The 16110-nt window shown below is 42.0% G+C and overlaps 1 protein-coding gene across 3 annotated transcripts; it reads right to left on the reverse strand.

The window, feature by feature from the left end:
• Nucleotides 1–1594: 1594 nt before the first annotated feature.
• scaf11 (SR-related CTD-associated factor 11) lies at nt 1595–15763 on the reverse strand. Of its 3 annotated transcripts, none has more exons than XM_085136981.1 (15): nt 15563–15763; nt 11365–11411; nt 11095–11240; nt 10287–10364; nt 9843–9922; nt 9653–9732; nt 9531–9568; nt 9366–9436; nt 8262–8387; nt 7804–7904; nt 4861–7164; nt 4084–4412; nt 3769–3942; nt 3540–3659; nt 1595–2415 (listed from the first exon to the last, which is right to left on the reverse strand). In XM_085136981.1, exons 2-15 carry the CDS (start codon nt 11381–11383, stop codon nt 2320–2322), a joined length of 3762 nt encoding a protein of 1253 aa, XP_084993107.1. In that variant the 5' UTR covers nt 11384–11411; nt 15563–15763; the 3' UTR covers nt 1595–2319. The 3 variants fall into 3 exon arrangements, with proteins under 3 accessions (XP_084993107.1, XP_084993106.1, XP_084993108.1); XM_085136980.1 differs by having other exon boundaries at nt 10287–10370; XM_085136982.1 differs by lacking the exons at nt 1595–2415; nt 3540–3659 and having other exon boundaries at nt 4084–4293; nt 4374–4412; nt 10287–10370.
• Nucleotides 15764–16110: the final 347 nt, after the last annotated feature.

Below are 16110 nucleotides of genomic sequence, written 5' to 3' on the forward strand. Positions count from 1 at the left end.
ACTGTTTAAGTCCTCTCTGGAGGGGAGAGGGAGGGGAAACAGGAGGACAAAGGACGGGGGGACAACTAAGCTGTAGTGTCTTTTCACTGTGCAATACTTTTTGTTAATATCCAACAGTGCAATAGACTCACAATACTGTGAAATGTGCAATTCCCTTGCATTCTTATTCCTATTTATTCTATTTATCCCTTTTGTATACTCTGTATTTATATGTCTCTGTATTTATGTGTGTGTATATGGTATATTTCTGCTGCTCACATTCTGTAACTTCTGTCGGTGCTGTGCTATTGGAAACTAAATTTCCCGGAGGAACCCACCCGAGGGATTAATAAAGTTTTATCTAATCTAATGTGTGACTGTTTTACAGTACTGTGCAAAAATCCTGTTTCCAAAGAGCCAGACTGCATTGTAATTTTGTTAAAAGCAGTCATTAGCAACAGCACTGCAGAGGTCAGTCCAGTCCTTGTACCTGACCATTTTCAGAGGAATGCTTTAACATTCCTCTGAAAATGAATTATTATGAATTATTCAAGCATAACTCAAGGGATGAACCAGTGTTGTGTCTACAGAGTAACAAACAACTTAGCAAAGAACCCATTTTAACTTCTTTAAGCACTTAGATACTTGCAGCCTGTTGCAAAAAGACATTTTCCCCAATTTCTTTAGTTTATCTATAAAGCTGAAAAGATGAAACCATTTGACAGCCCAAAAAAAACCCCAAAATGAAACAAACAAAAAAAAAAAAAACCCAGGAAAAATAGTATCGCTAGTAGCTGAAAAATTGGTGAATCCCAGTCGATATAAGGGCACACAGATGTTTAGTGTGTCCTTCTACAAATTTGAGGAAATTTGACATGTGGCGAACAAAAGCAGCCAAAGAAGACTTAAGGAAAGCCTAAAAACTGATCTACAGCAGAGGAACAGTATTCTGAAAGTCATGTCCTTAAAAGAAAAATCCATCTGTCTACTGTTCACTTACACCTCATTAGAAACAGGGAGAAAAGACTGAGGGTATGCCAAATTACTCAAGAGCTGGACTGAAAATCAGGGCTTATTGAGATGTTAATTCCACATTCCTGTTTTAAATTATTGTCACTAAGCGCAGACAGGATAAAACAGTGAGTGTCTACAACCATGTGTAAAACACAGGGAAGGCTTTGGTTTTGGGGTGCTTGTCAGCCAGTGGTGTTGGTGATGTTCCTGTTCCATCATGATGATGATCCCAAACACACTGCTAATACAGTAAAAGCCAAGACAGAAAAAGACACTGGAACTGTCAGACTCACAGTCAGCTTTTTTGTTTAGACCCAGTATGTATCCATGTATGTCTACACGTTTCAATACATTGTTGGCTCTAGACTTTTGCACAGTACCGTAAAAGAAACCTAAGAAAAAGAGCATTTCTCTTCACGTCACGCTGTTCTCCAACGACCATGAACGCACCAACGCTGTTGGTCACTCTACATATATCTACCTTGATATTGTTTATTAGATTCATGTCACACCGTGTAGCCTGCAATTAAATCTTACAGTGACCCGGCGCTCTAACAGGAAGTCTTTCATGCAACTCCTGTGACAAACACACAGAAGCACGTTAGGAGGCAGCTAATTTATTCAACTACTCTCTGGATAGCTTCCACAGTTCATGTATACTCAGACACTTATTACACATTCAAGCAAGGGGGTGGAGTTTCTAAACTACCCCCTCCCACCCAGGAGCTACAGCTCACATTATACACTCACTGCTGATTGGTTAACCCAGTTTGGGTCCAATCAGGGCCCTGATTACAATCACGTTCATTAGATTCCAGCCCATCACTGGGCCACACAGATTGATAAAGGCAATAAACTAGGATCTCATCTGAAATATTATTTAACATTTAAAAAAGGACACTGACAATATTCAGTTCAGAAGCGATCAGGATGCCCTAACAGAGAAATTCATTGTACCAGCCGGCACCCTGGAAATGTCTTTCACTGAGTGGTGCATCTTTAACATTATCCACCCCACCCACCCCCTCTCCCCACACTAGCCTGCGCTCTTTACAGTAGTTCCCAAGTCACATGATCTATGCAAAATAAAGGGCTCTTGCATTACAATTTCTGATTGGGTTGTTCTTTTCTGACAAAATATGAAAATCTATAGAAAAAAATCTTCATTCAATAAAAGGTAGAGATATCAAAAAAAGAAAAGGGGAAAAAAAGCTGGCTCTCCATCATCTTTCAGCTCGGAGGCCAAATTCCAAGGAGAAGAAATTGCACTTGAGCAGCTCAATGGGTCTTTGAGGGCTTTTGCCACCTCAGCAGCAGGGCGACGTTTCATTTCTTGCGGGCATGCTTGTATTTGTCCACGTAGGCCTTCACCAGGTTGGCCACCTTACCAGAGTTCACCTCCCCACTCTTGCTGTGACACACCTGAAGTGGAAGAAAAGCCAAACACATAAAGTCAGGAAATACTGATCCCTAAATGTAACAGTCTGTATGTGGTTGTTTTAAAAAGCAGCGGCTTTTATTTGAATTTGAATTTATTTATTTATTTAAAAGGGACAGTGCAGTTAAACATAGTTCAAGTGCAAGACATGAGACTGATGTACCGCACATAGGTTTATAGCTACTGCTAATTTTCAACAATTGTCCCTTGTTGGGCTTACAATCTAAATAAATACATATTAGAATAAAAAATAATAAATAAATAAATAATAAAATAAAATTAAAATCATCAGATAAAATGACTACAACTTTGGTTTCCCTTTAACCTTCAATGTAAAGGATCTGATGTCTGTAATCAGTTTGATATCGGTTGGAAGTGTGCTCCACAGATGGCAAGCCTTTATAGAAAAAGCTGACTGACCGAATGTAGATCTGCGATATAATATCTTGCAGTTGCCGTTCACCTTACTCCTAGTAACACGATTACTGTCTTGTCTCTGAATGTATCTATTGAGACACTGGGGCCATCCTATTTATACATTTAAAAACTAATTTAAGATAACACCAATGATTAAAACTCTCAAAACTAAGTAAGTTATATTTCTGTAAAATGTGACAATGATGCCACCGAACCAATTTTTTATCCATTATTTGTAAGGTTTGATTATATAAGGATACCACAGGCTGAATTGTAGATGGTGCTGCTTGGGTCCAAACTGTCATACAATTCGAAAAATGCGAAAATATCATAGAATGCATAAATAACTGAGCTGCTGAAGTGGGTATATAGCGCCAAATTAACTTAAAACAATTCGTATTAGCCTTGACTGTCTTAGAAATCTTCTTTACATGCTTGTCAAATTTAAGATGTGAATCTAAAATTATTCCTAAAAACTTTGGCCTTCACAAAACCAAAAATATCTAATGTTAGCAGCAACTGTTGGCAAATACACTCAATAATGATAACAATAATAATAATAAGCTAGCTGCTCTCAGAGTTTGTGTGAACATTACACCTGGTTACCACACAGCTAGGTATCTGTATCTAATATAATTTAAAGGCCGTGTATTGGGTTGTGATTGCATTAAAAAGAAATCTGAGGGTTTACCTTCTCTACTGCCTTGCGCACAATCTCCTTGTACTCCTCCTTTGTAATCTCCTTCTTTTGGTAAAATGGTTTGATGGCTGTCTTCACTTCATTTATAGCTTTCTCTTGGATCTGTTGTTTCTGCAACAGTAAGAGGAACTTGGATTATCCAAAAGACAAAAAACAGAAAAGGGCAGAGAAGAAAAAAAACTTTACTAAATGACCTTTGATTGAGTGACAGATAAGTTACCTTTTCCTTTTTGGAGCTGTCAGCCTGGGCCTTGTTCTGCTGGCCGGGCTGCGTTGTAGAGGATGGCAGTGCCTGGCTTGGTGCCGGCTGGCCTTGTGTCACTGCTACAACCCCAGCTTTGGTTGGGGTTGGAAGCAGGGCTGGTTTCACAAAACTCACCTTGGTATTGGCCATCTAATGCAAAATGGAAAAATCACAGAGAGAATTATGGGAAGAACTGCTTGGAGACAGTTATTGTGCCCATTTATAAAATAAATAAATAAAAACATTAGACATTCAGGAATTGGAAACTAATCCTGCCCAAGACTACCATACCTGTGCAGCGTGGCCGTCTGGCTGAACCGCTGCAGTCTGGCTACCTTGCTGCATTGGTGGAGGTGGTGGTGGAGGAGGTGGGAGGCCCTGAGCACCCACAGCGGGCACCTGCAGCAGCGGCACAGCAGGGTGAAGATGCATGGGGACCTGAGGAGGCATGGCATAGGGTGCTGCAGGCTGCAAGCTGACCGGCAGGGCTCCTCGTGGGGCCTGCATGGGGTAGTGATGAATAACATTAAGCTGCGGAGGATGAGGTGGAATCACGTTCATCAGAGGCACCGGAGCATTACCGGGGACTGCCTGGAGAGGAGGCTCGCTTTTTGGAGGATCTGGAGAACAAGGACCACAAATAATAATGAAAAAATGTGAGGGGACAGTGAATCATCATGTGTGAGAGGCTAAATAAACTTTGTCTGTGCTTATTCAGGTAGGTTTATATAAAAAAAAAGTGCAGGACAGGATTCGCAGAAGGCAGAATGAAAAGAGCCGCATTATATCAAAAATAGATGCTGTGAGACTTTCAAAGGAATAAATTAACTTCAAAGAAATCACAGTTTCCTCTAAATCGAATAGAGTGCAGATACCTGGGGGTAATTTCCAGTTGTTCTCTCCTCACAAATGAACTAAAATTATCTTCTTCTCGTTGGCTCAAAGAGAATATTCAACACATACCACCATAATGTATAGCATGCTTCTTTACTTTTCAACTCTGCAGTGCAGACAACACAATGATGCCTGATTTTTTGGAGGTGTATCGACAAAATAAAGAGGTCTCACCTGCTGCAGCTGGTGGCTGCTGCTCTTCCTCCTGCCGGCTCCAGGTGCCCGGGCCTCTCTCCCTTTTTGAGTAATAGTCTTGAACATCTGCAGGCAGTGTTCTCCTGACAGCCCAGCTGGATGCAGAGGACCAGCCTGAGCGGTCAACCATAGACTCGCCTGGCTCAGGCTCTTTCCTGCGCCCGCCGCCTCGGTTTTCATTGAAGCGGCTGTATGCGTCGTTCCCTGAATTGTTGCCTGTACCTGAGAAGTTGTTCCTCGACTGCCAGCGGCTGTCAGACATTTCTTCCTGTTGGTTGTAAAAGTTGCGGTTGCCACCACCACGTCCTCCTCCCCGGCCACGTTCAAACCCTCCAGGGCCCCCTCGACTTCGTTGTTCTCCTCTGTTCCCACCACTTCCACGATGGTCTTCCCAGCGTGAGCTGCTGCTGTACCCGAAGTCCCGGTTCCTTCCATCAGCATCTCCTCGAATCTTTTCTGTAACCCAATCGGGATTGTCTGAGCTCTGGCGATCAGGAGAACTTTCTGCAGGAACACCATTTTCAAAGTGGCCAGCGCTGCCATGATACCTCCGTCCTTCACTGCCAGACCCACCACCGGCTCCAGATCTCCAGCTTCTACGCTCCTTCCTCTGAGGAGACTGCTCTCTAGATGTCGACCATTCAGGGCTGGGCCCTCGTCTGTGTGATCTTGTTCTAGATCGAGATCTAGACCGGGACCTTGACCGGGATCTTGAGCGGGACCGTCGCCTCCTTCTGTCCCGACTACGATCTCTCCTAGAATAGTCTCTGTCTCCATCCCGGTCCCTGTCTCTTTCTCTGCTGCGAGCCCGTGAAGAGCGCCTCGGGGAAGGGCTGCTGTCACGTTCTCTAGACCGTGAACGCCTGCATGTTTCTCTCTTTGAGTCCCTCTTAGGTGACCACGTGGAAGTTGGAGAGTGGAAGCGAGATCTCCGCTGCTTGCCATTCTTCCTCTCTTGGCTCCTGTCTCTCTCCCTTTTGTCCTTGGCGCCTTCATCTTTGGTGACGTGGCTTTCAGAAGTTGTAGGAGGTGGTTCTACAGGAGCAGGGGAAGCAGTCTCACTCGGAGGTTCCAAAACGGGGCTGTTCCCATGCCCGCTCGTGGGTGAACTGCAGTCCATGGGGACAACACTTGTGTCATCCTTGGATCCTTCCACAGAGTTGTCGACTCCTGAATGCTCTATTGATGCCAGCATTTCTGCCTCAATGACCTCTGAAGCTTTCGCTTCTTGGTCAGCTACATTTTCCTCTCGAGCAGAGGGAGAACCAGGTTGTGCTAAACTCCCACATGATTCAGCCTCCACTTTCTTTGAAGATTCTTCATTGTTGGCATCTTCTGACTCTGCACAAATGTCCATTTCATCATCCTGCTCGTCACACTGTGGAGACACTACATCTTCCACAGCATTCTGGGTGGAGGAGTGGGATGGGGATGGCGAAGTCCTTTCCTCTGGATGTTTTTCTCCAGAGGAAACTGGACTGGAATGCTCTTCCTTCTCTTTTTTGCTCTCGACCCCTTCAGAGCACAAACCAGGGCTGCTAACAGCTGATCCTGAAGGGCATGAGACGTCGCTCTCACCTTCGTCGGGTTTCTCTTCTTGCTCGTGTTCATCACTTTGTTCCTGAGCTTCCTCACTCTCCTGTCCCACATCATTCACAGCTCCTCCGGCTTGCTGCTCATCAGAGGAATTGAAACCATCCTGTTCCTCATTGAGACCATCTTCAGCGTCAGACTGCTGCTGTTCTGAGTGACTTCCATCCTGCTCCTGTTCAGTTTTATCTTCCTCTTCTTCTTCCTCCTCCTCCTCCCTGTTTTGACTCACGTCATTTTCCTCCTCCTGTGATGCTTCCTGTGCCTCTACCTGTGCTTCCTCCTGCGCTTCCTCACATGCCTCTTCCACTGCATCCTCCTGTGCTTCCTCCTCACTAGCTGCTGGACTGTTAACAACTTCCGGAGAGCTTTTTTTTCTCGTTGTAGCTTTCCGTTTGCCGCTAGCCTTTCGGTTTGTCACTCGTTTCCCTTTCCTCTTGGCCGGCACCTGAGAAGCCTTGCCAGGCCTTGTGGACTGGCTAGCAGATGAGTCGGAGTCTGACAAACTGGACTGTGGAGGTGTTGAAGGGTCAGATGCAGGAGTCTCTTCTTGAGTTTTGCTGCTGTTGCGTCCTGATCGTCTCGACGGTAGAGACTCTGACTCTTTGGTGGGGGCTTTGGAGGTTGAAGCTCGGCCACCTCTCTTCTCTCCTCCTTTGGGACACGTGATGGCGCAGACAACACCCTGAAACACTACACGGGAGAGAGACTGGTTATAGAAGCCTGTGATTCACTATTATTTTGGTCCAGTGTTTCCTATAAACAGCAGCTGCCGTTGGAATACAGTCATTTGATTTTACTTCTTATTGATATCTAGTTCAAGACTTTAATGGTTCTTCTACATTTCACCCATCCACACAGTCACTACAGTCACCTAGAGACGGTACAACATGAAACAGAAAACCCCAACAAACAGACAATCCCCTATGAGGATTGTCTGGTTGGCGTAATAAGCATATGCTTCAGCCAATACCTTTAGCGCTTTCTTGCTTTGTGGTAATCTTTATTCTGTATTCACTGAGATATTTGAATGCTAATCAATAAATCAAAATATCAAAATGAGAAAGAACTTGGAAGTGTTTGAACTTTGTAGCAAAAATTAAATGTGGGGGCAGAGCAGGTCTACTAAAGTCAGAGGTTCAAAAAAACTGAAATCCATATTGCCATCACTGTGTGACAGTGTAGGCAGTATTTGCATAAACATTTAACAGAAAAGAATAAAGCTCTGTATCATGTGTACGAATGGAACGCTATAAAAGTACTAGTCTAAGTAAACGAGACATGTTCACCATGATCATAGGAAAAAAGTCAACTGTGTCGGATGTGTCTCACCAAAGTTGCTCGGGGTGAACGGTGAGCTGGAGGTAAATGGAAATGAGCCAAATCCAAATGGAAACGTGTTGTGATTCCAACTGGTTCCATGGAAACTCTGCCTGTAAAACCAACAAACAGCTAGAGGTCAGATTTTATCTCAGTGCGTTCTTCATTCCTACTTTTGCACAATTTTAAAGTCCCAAAAACTCAAAGAAGAACTCATTCTAATGTCCTGTTTGAATGGACCCCAATCAATGTTACCAAAACAAACTTTTCAAGAATTTACCAAATGAAACATTTCAGTGTGCAGTTTTAAAGCTCCTGTGTTTTATACTTAGGACAATTACTTGAGTGCGCTGTTCTATAGTCCTGACTGACAGACTAAACCACTAGTGTCAAACTGAGGCTGTGGATAGGATCTAATGAAAGATGTTGTCAGTTTGTGAAAACGGTCACAGCAGTGGGAATTTTATTACCTTGAGATGCCATTAGCAGGGATGGGAGCAGCAGGAGAGAGCCAGGGACAGTGCTGCACCTGGGGCTTGCACTGCTTGAGTCCAGTGTCATATGGTATATCTTCTGCCAGCCACTCAGGATCTGCACTGAAGGACAGTGAAAGCAGGGTAAGAGTTACAAAAGTGCTTTCTACACAGCATTTCAAATGTAAAGTTATAGTCCAAAATAAATTGTTCCCAGGTACCCAAAATATCTCATGTTCAGAAGCAGATTTACCCATCTGACCTGCCATCCTGCTTCTGAACATGAGATTTGGTTTCTACAGTTAAAGTTGGGTCTAAACTGTAATCTGTCAATTATTTGATGTTACCTATTCTCAGAAGAAGCAGACTTTATATCTATAAAAAGGTCTATACTTACAGATAATTTTACAAGTTAAATCCCTGACTTTTTAGGTGCTCCTCAATACCACTTCATGATGCGGTGATGACAAAGATCACCATGGAAACACAAACGTAAAAACATCTGTCTAATTTTCATGTAATGCACTGATGATAGTTCAAAAATAAAAGCAAGAAGCTAAAGTATGTGGTTAAATTTAACAACATTTTTCTAACTTGTTTATCAGTGTGAAAAGAAGAAAAAAAATCACTGGCGCTCCAAACGATATCCGAACCGAAACATCTTCCACACACAGTGTGGGGAGTTTCAGAAACGCTTTCAGGCACCCGTTTTAACGACCACGAGTTGTGGTTTTCTTCAGGAGTGTCATTAAACTTGCACCTTTCCATATCCAAACACCAACTTTTTCTGGCATGTCTGCCTGAAGTCAAATTTGAGTGAACTGAAGGTCAGCACATTACAAAATCAATGTTTATTCATCTTAGTTTCCCTGATGTTTCCACCTTCAGTTGCTCTAATGTGTTTAATACCATAAAACTTTTTAAAGATCCACCTACTATGTTTAGAATTCAACCCAATTTTTTGACTTCTCCAACTGATCGTCTGAGTGCACTTTAAACATGATCGCTGTAAGCACCATTTAAAAAAAATCCTGACAAAGAGTACAAACTATAAAAAAAAAAACTACTAACATATTATTTCATTAAATCAGTGTCACTTACACGTCCTGTGCTGACGTAACTAATGAAACACAGGGAGGAGGTGACCACGTAAAGCAGTCTGTTCCTCTCACCTGAAGAGAGAAATGCAAAGAATCAACAGTGACATCAAACCTAAGAGTGAAACATGCGAGTGGGACAGATAAAAAAAAAAAACAAAGCAGTTACCTTTTTTCTGCTTAGTGAGGAGGGATCCTCATCGTTACCTATAAACACATTTAAAGACGTGAGATTGCTGACACAATGCGTGAAAAGGCTAGCCACATTTCTGGGGCAGAAGCACCACATACATTTCCTCACAAGTCCTTTTGTTTTAGCGCCTGCCGTCCTCTCCACCTTTTGCCGTCTCAACCTTCTTGTGGGCTTGCTTCTGAAAAGATAACCATTTTATCAGTTCTTGGTTGCACTCACAGTCAAATGGCAAGGGCCGGCCTAAGAGGCGACCCAGTAATGTTAAGAAAGAAACAGTCTAACACTCACTTGAGACAAACTTTTTGTTCAGGGTTTCTACAGCAGCAGTTCTCAGCATCACTTTGAGACAGTCGCTTCCTCACAGGGACCTTTGAGGATAGATGTTTATTTTATTTTATTTTTTTTAAGTACATATAAAGACAGAAGTCATGTGAGGCTGTGTGGTGGCTTGACAGCTGGCCTACATGTGACTTGGAAACAAAACTAATTTTGACTGCTGGCTTTACCTTCTAGGTCAATCTCAGGCTACCTCAAAACCACTTCAACCAAACTTCAACTTTTTTCAGGTGTTAAAATTCTTCTTAAATACACATCAAATAAACTGACATCACAGGAAAATAACGCTCCGTATTTCTCGTTAACAGGAGGCAGCGGGTGTCTCAGCTTTACAGCACAGGAAATTTTAACAAAGCTTAAAACAGCAGCAGTAAACGGAGAAAACAGCGCATTGACCTGCACACAGCCGAGAATCCTGTCCCATCTGTAAACATGACTGAAAGGTCTTCTATCCACGGGGCAGGAAGGAGCCATCTGCAGCTTCAAATTAAAGCAAACAAAACATCATTAGTACACTAATACGAATGAAAGGCATGCATGCTTAAAGGCTTACGGGCTTTTCCAGTCTGACATGAGGGAAATCACTAAATGCTATTTTTGGCATGAGTACTGGCACAAGAATATCATTGCTAATACCTTTGAACTTTTCCTTCTGTACTCAAGGCTTTTTACTGTCAAGTTTAAAGAGAATAAACATAACTAAAATCATCAGACCTTCCCCAATTTCCCTGGTTTCCTCCAACAGTATGTGGACCGGGGCCCAGTGTCAAAGGTGAGCAACACTAGCTAAATGTAGCTCAAAAATCCACTAATCACTAATGTCAACAAACACCCGGCACAACAAAAACTTGTTATAAGGAGCTTCAGGTAACATTTTGCCTGCAACAACTTTAGTGAGGGTGTAAACTAAGGTTAGCTTGCTAGCTGTTACACTGATATGTGTCTTAGCTAGCAGGTAACGTTAGCCAACATTAACAAACAGAAAGCCAGTTTTAGCACATCAAACCGGGCTTTGATGGCATTGGTTGCTTTCTCACATCCCAAGTCACCTTTGTTGTCAATGCACTAATACTCATTAAAATATCATTCTGGATCTAAGACAGAATATAGTGATTAATTCACAGACAGACCAGATATATAATTGTTCACTACAAAATCACTTCCACTTAGATAACGCTAATATAGTAGTGGCACTGAGTGTCACCTCTGCCCACGTGAGGAGGCATCTGAGGCAGAAGACATGGCAGCAGCTATCAGGCATGGCGAGTTCGCCTCCAGCCAGGACGCCCAGGCAGATAGGACACCTCTCCGCCTCCTCGCCGTCTGCCCCATCAGGCGGGCCCTGGCCGCCTGTATACGCCGCAGAGGAGACACACAAGTATGAAAAATATTTACTTACACCAATCAGTCTTAAAAAAATAGAGTCTGATATGTTTATGCAACATGCAGCTAAACGAAGGTTAAAATTTCTCACCGCTTCCAGCTCCAATCATCTCCGGCCCCTGGCTGTCGTGATCCCCACTACAACAGAGGGAAGGTGACAAATGAAGATTTGCTGATAGGAAAGAAAGGGGCACAGCTTATGACATCATCAGGTTAAATACTGCAAGATAATGAATGTAGCATGTAACAAAACAATCTCTTTTTTTTCCCCTCAGAAGGTTAATGGTAGATAAACAGCCTTAGTTATCAGTTATCAGTTTACTATGAAGCGTCTTTGTTAAAGATTTGCATTTTTATCAAATCCTCTGAACAAACCTGTCAGACACTTCCTACTAGCAGGTCCCTTGAATTTTGACAAATAAATAGTAAAAAAAATACAAATGAACTGCAGAGAAAAACTCCCACCTGGCTCTAAACAATATAAGACAAGATTGAGGTAAACCTCTTTCATATTTTAGAAATAAGCAATGATGTCCAAGCTCAGTTTTCTCTGGGAATCAACTGTGCACATCAAACCTGGTTCATGCTGCAGAATAGAGACATGCAGGTATATTTACGTTTTAGGATGATTACATTATGCTGGATCAACATCCTGCACATGACTTTGCGCAATACAATTAAAGGATACTGTCCTTTCTGGAAGAGGTACATTCACTTTTAAATCCACATTTATTCAGTCTTACACAAAAACAAAATCTGTCAATGCAACATCAGCTTAGTAGAAATACAGCAAGTCTACCCATGGTGAGTCATCAAACTGCCACTTTCACACAACACATATTCTGCAGAATAAGCAACACTAAAGTAGAAATCTTTATGACAAGTTTCAACCTGAGCTTGTGTGATTTACACTGCCATCATATTTTTGCAAAGTTCTGTATATATTTTTAGGGCCCATTAGCTGGTTCCAGGACTGAGAGAGACAGAGAATGCTTTAACACTGTCCTATTTTACAGAGGAGGGATGAAAAAAAAACAAAAAACAAGGACTACAAGCGTTCCAGTCCCGCACACAAAGCAACACGCTTTATAATGAGACTGACAAGAACCAACAACAACCACGATTTTCAGGGGCTAATTTGAGGTTGGCATCTTTCACGGCTCTGCATCGATCCGTGTCTGAGAACGGTGCCTCCAAATGTTTGCATGCAGAGTTTGCATGTTATCACACAACAAAAACATTTCTTTGTGTCTTCACAGCAAATTTGTGAATGAACACTGTGTTCAAGAGAGTTAACAAGACTGAAAAGCTCGGTCAATGGCTCTTTCCGTCTCACTCTCTCATCATATTATCACAGGTTTACCACTTAACACAAAGCTTTGACTTAGCTGGATTCAATTCAGTTAACATCGTCATTGCTTCTCATGTATCAGCTCAACTCTTTGTGCATGAGCAGGTGTGTTAAATCGCTAAATCAGCAATCAATAGATACTAAAACACGAATAAATGCAGCCTGGCCAGAGAAACTCCTATCTGACAAAAAATACTGGAACCATTTAAGGGCTGTACCTTTAATATTTAATCAAAACAGACGGCAGAAAAAGGAGAATCAAGCATGACCATAAAAAAACAGCATAAGGGAATAAGGAATCTTAATGCTAAGCATAAGTATAAAGCATAAAGCAGTCCAGAATGAAACATGCCTGCGGAGGCAGATGTTGCCTTGCCTTAATCAAAGAATGATTCACCGTGTATTCCTCTCAGTGAAGAAAACAGTTTGTTGATCTAACACGAAGGGATCCGTACTTTGTATGAGCAGATCCCAAAGCCAAGGTGTATTTATAAGAAGTGGAAGTTAAGTGCATCCCACTAATAACTGTAGAGACTGAGTGAATGGTGACACTTTCTGTGAAATTTTGAGTTGTTTTTATTTTACTGAGACGATCAAAACTTGTTTGAATGTCTTATTGATTAAAACTTTGAGTTTGAGAGAGTTGATTCTCTCAAATAATAGCACAAGTAGTTTTTAAGAGTACAGTTAGAGTACTGGATTGGATTGGAAGCAGTAAAGTAGGAGAAGTAAAGTTGCTAAAGTCTTAACAATACAATCAAGACGTGACTGAAGTGCTGACTTTCAGCTTGAGTTCAAGGGGTTTAGCAGAAGTACTGGATTAACTGTTCAGGAATTACAACCATTTTTATACATAGTCCTAATACTTTCAAGATACTCTGTCAGGCTTTTACTGTAGCCACCTTCAGCTGCTGTGTGTTTGTTGGTCTCTCTGCCTTCAGTTTTGTCATTAGTAACTGCTGCGTTAAGGTGATTAAATGAAACTGAAAAATATCCCATTTCTTTGTCTTGACAAACTCTTGGGTTGCTTTTGCAGTATGCTTTGGGTCATTATCCATTTGCACTGTGAAGCACTGCCTCATCAGTTTTACAGCATTTGACGCAATCTGAGCAGAGCGTCCAGCTCTGTACACTCCCAACTCCTCCTGCCACTTCTATCAGCAGTCACACCATCAATAAACAGTAGTGACCCCGTTCCTCGGCTGCTCTCGACTTGGCTACAGATTATGAAGTTATCTTGCACTAACAACATATCGGTGGGACTGTCAAAAGCTAAATGTGTTTTATCAGTTGTGACATGGTACAGTTTTGTATTTCTCGTAGGTTTTATTGTTAGCATTCTAGTGAGAAAGGCCTTGTGCCAAAAAGTGATTTCTGTTTTTATGTGTAATGTCTTTTCTTATATTGGTAAAAAAAGACTGTAGTCATCAGGGTTCATGGAGGGATAATATATAACTTAAAATATGTTTATACAACTATTGTGTTATATTTGTTGCAATTTCTGCTGCCCTCTTGGTCAGATCACTCTCATAAAATAATTTTTTTAATGTAAATAAGACTGTTTAGGTGAATGAAGGATGTATAAAACCCACTTTCAAAAAAACTAACTGCAGCTTCTACCTTGTGACAGGAATGTTGTTTGTGGCTCAAAATGACTTAGTATCATTCATGACATAGGGTTTGACAGGTTTCACAAATTATAGGACAACAAGTCAGCGACAACTGTCTGAATACAAGCAATCTTTTTTTTTTTTTTTTTGGGGGGGGGGGGGGGGGGGTAAATACCGGAAATCACTTTTTTGTCACAACAGGGGAGAGAGAGTGAAAGGTTCATTAAAGGCCCCACAGACACAATTAAGGCAACAAGGAATCCCCCCCCCCCCTTTTTTTTTTTAAATTACTCCATAATATTCATCTGTGTTGTGCTCATTTGGTCTGATATCTTGGCGTGGTAGATGTATTTTTGGAACTGATGAGGGAATTTTTCACTACTTTACTATTACAAACCTACTACTGTTAGTTACAATTACCACTATAGATTGTGTTTCACTCAGGCCAATAAGTGAAAGTGAAATGGTTTAGATTTGATTTATTCCAGCATGCTTGGTTGGGTAACAGTTGCCTAAAACCAATACAAACAGGTACAGACAAGATTTTTGACCAAGTCCATGTTATAGCGTCTATCAGTTGAAGGAATGTTTGTAGCCTTCAGGCTTCAATGTCCTGAACGCACACTTGAGTGTAACTAACAGCCTGAGTCACTGTGAACAAACCCAACTCCGCCAGGCCACCACACTTCTGAGAGTCTCCCATAACTGACCCAGAATCAGTCAGGACATTCCTATCCTCCAAATATGAACACTTATCATTTGTTTAGCTGAAGCCCCTGCAACGGACTAAGAACACAGCCGCATTACTGAACAATTCAAACAAACGAAGTCAACACAGGCCATTTCAAGTGTTTCCACTCGGAACACCGGTTAAATGCGAAGCCCGAAGGCAGCTTGAAAGTCAGTCTTTTAAATGTAAAGGCTAACTTAGTTTAAAAGTCGTACTGCATCAGTAAAAGGTGGGGTATTTGAAAAGCTTGTTGCGTGTTTTTGCCAGTACGGCCTGGCTGCTGGAGACACAAAATTAGCTCCAACTTGTTCAACCAGTGCCAACACGACGGCCACAACACGGTTGTTGTTGGTTAGCTAGCGAGCTACTGCTAGCTAAAAACACAGCTACATTTGGAGCTAGCAGACTGTTAGCACGGCAGTAAATATGGCTAACTACCGTTTAATATCAGCCACGACGATTGTACTGAAGGTCACAAGTTAGCTAGCGAGTTTAGCTGAGAGCTAACTAGCGGCTTTGAACAACAGCACCTGCTTACGTTGCTTTTAGCCTCCTAGCAGCTAGCTCCGCTTAGCTAACGTCAGGTGTCGTTACTCACCGTTTAAGCGCAGCTGCGGCTGGTTTGCGCCTAGTAAACGGCTTTTTAGCGTGCAAACTCCTTCTAGGGAATGCTGACCAGTCACGCAATCTGGGAATTGTTTTGGACTAAAGAGCGAGTGTAGCTTTCCGAAAGTCCCAGCCACATGTCTTGCAGTCGGGCTGCGAGTTGGTGCCGTTGGCGCCCCCTATGGGAACCGCCGAATATTACAAAGCGAATACCTTCTATCTGGCATTTATTTACATGGAAAGAGAAGCAGCAACAGGTGGATGAGAAAGCAGACTTTTTTCAGCATTCACTTACGCTTTCTTTGAAGTTATAGGGGCTTTGGCCTATATTGCCGATTTATCTCATTAATCCAATAACTCCAAATGATTAAGCCAAATAAATCAGTACACAATTATAATAACACTCTTACTATAATTTAAAACGTGAATAAATACATATGAAACTTACATACAATCAAGCACACATGATAAGTCATGATGCAGTAAACAGAGAGCTGAAGTTTAGGGTGTGGTAGAGTTAGTCCAAAGTCCCAGGTCCTA

The sequence above is a fragment of the Neolamprologus multifasciatus genome, chromosome 17, assembly GCF_963576455.1.
Source record: "Neolamprologus multifasciatus chromosome 17, fNeoMul1.2, whole genome shotgun sequence".
Lineage (NCBI taxonomy): Eukaryota > Metazoa > Chordata > Actinopteri > Cichliformes > Cichlidae > Neolamprologus > Neolamprologus multifasciatus.

Bases quoted from the DNA above. Each gene is read 5' to 3' on its own strand.
- scaf11 (XM_085136980.1), bottom strand. The intron at 10,371-11,094 runs GTGACACTCAGT...TTTAATTTGAAG, and splicing joins GCCTCCTCACGTGGGCAGAG to CTGCAGATGGCTCCTTCCTG. The intron at 3,660-3,768 runs GTAACTTATCTG...TTACTGTTGCAG, and splicing joins ACAGCTCCAAAAAGGAAAAG to AAACAACAGATCCAAGAGAA.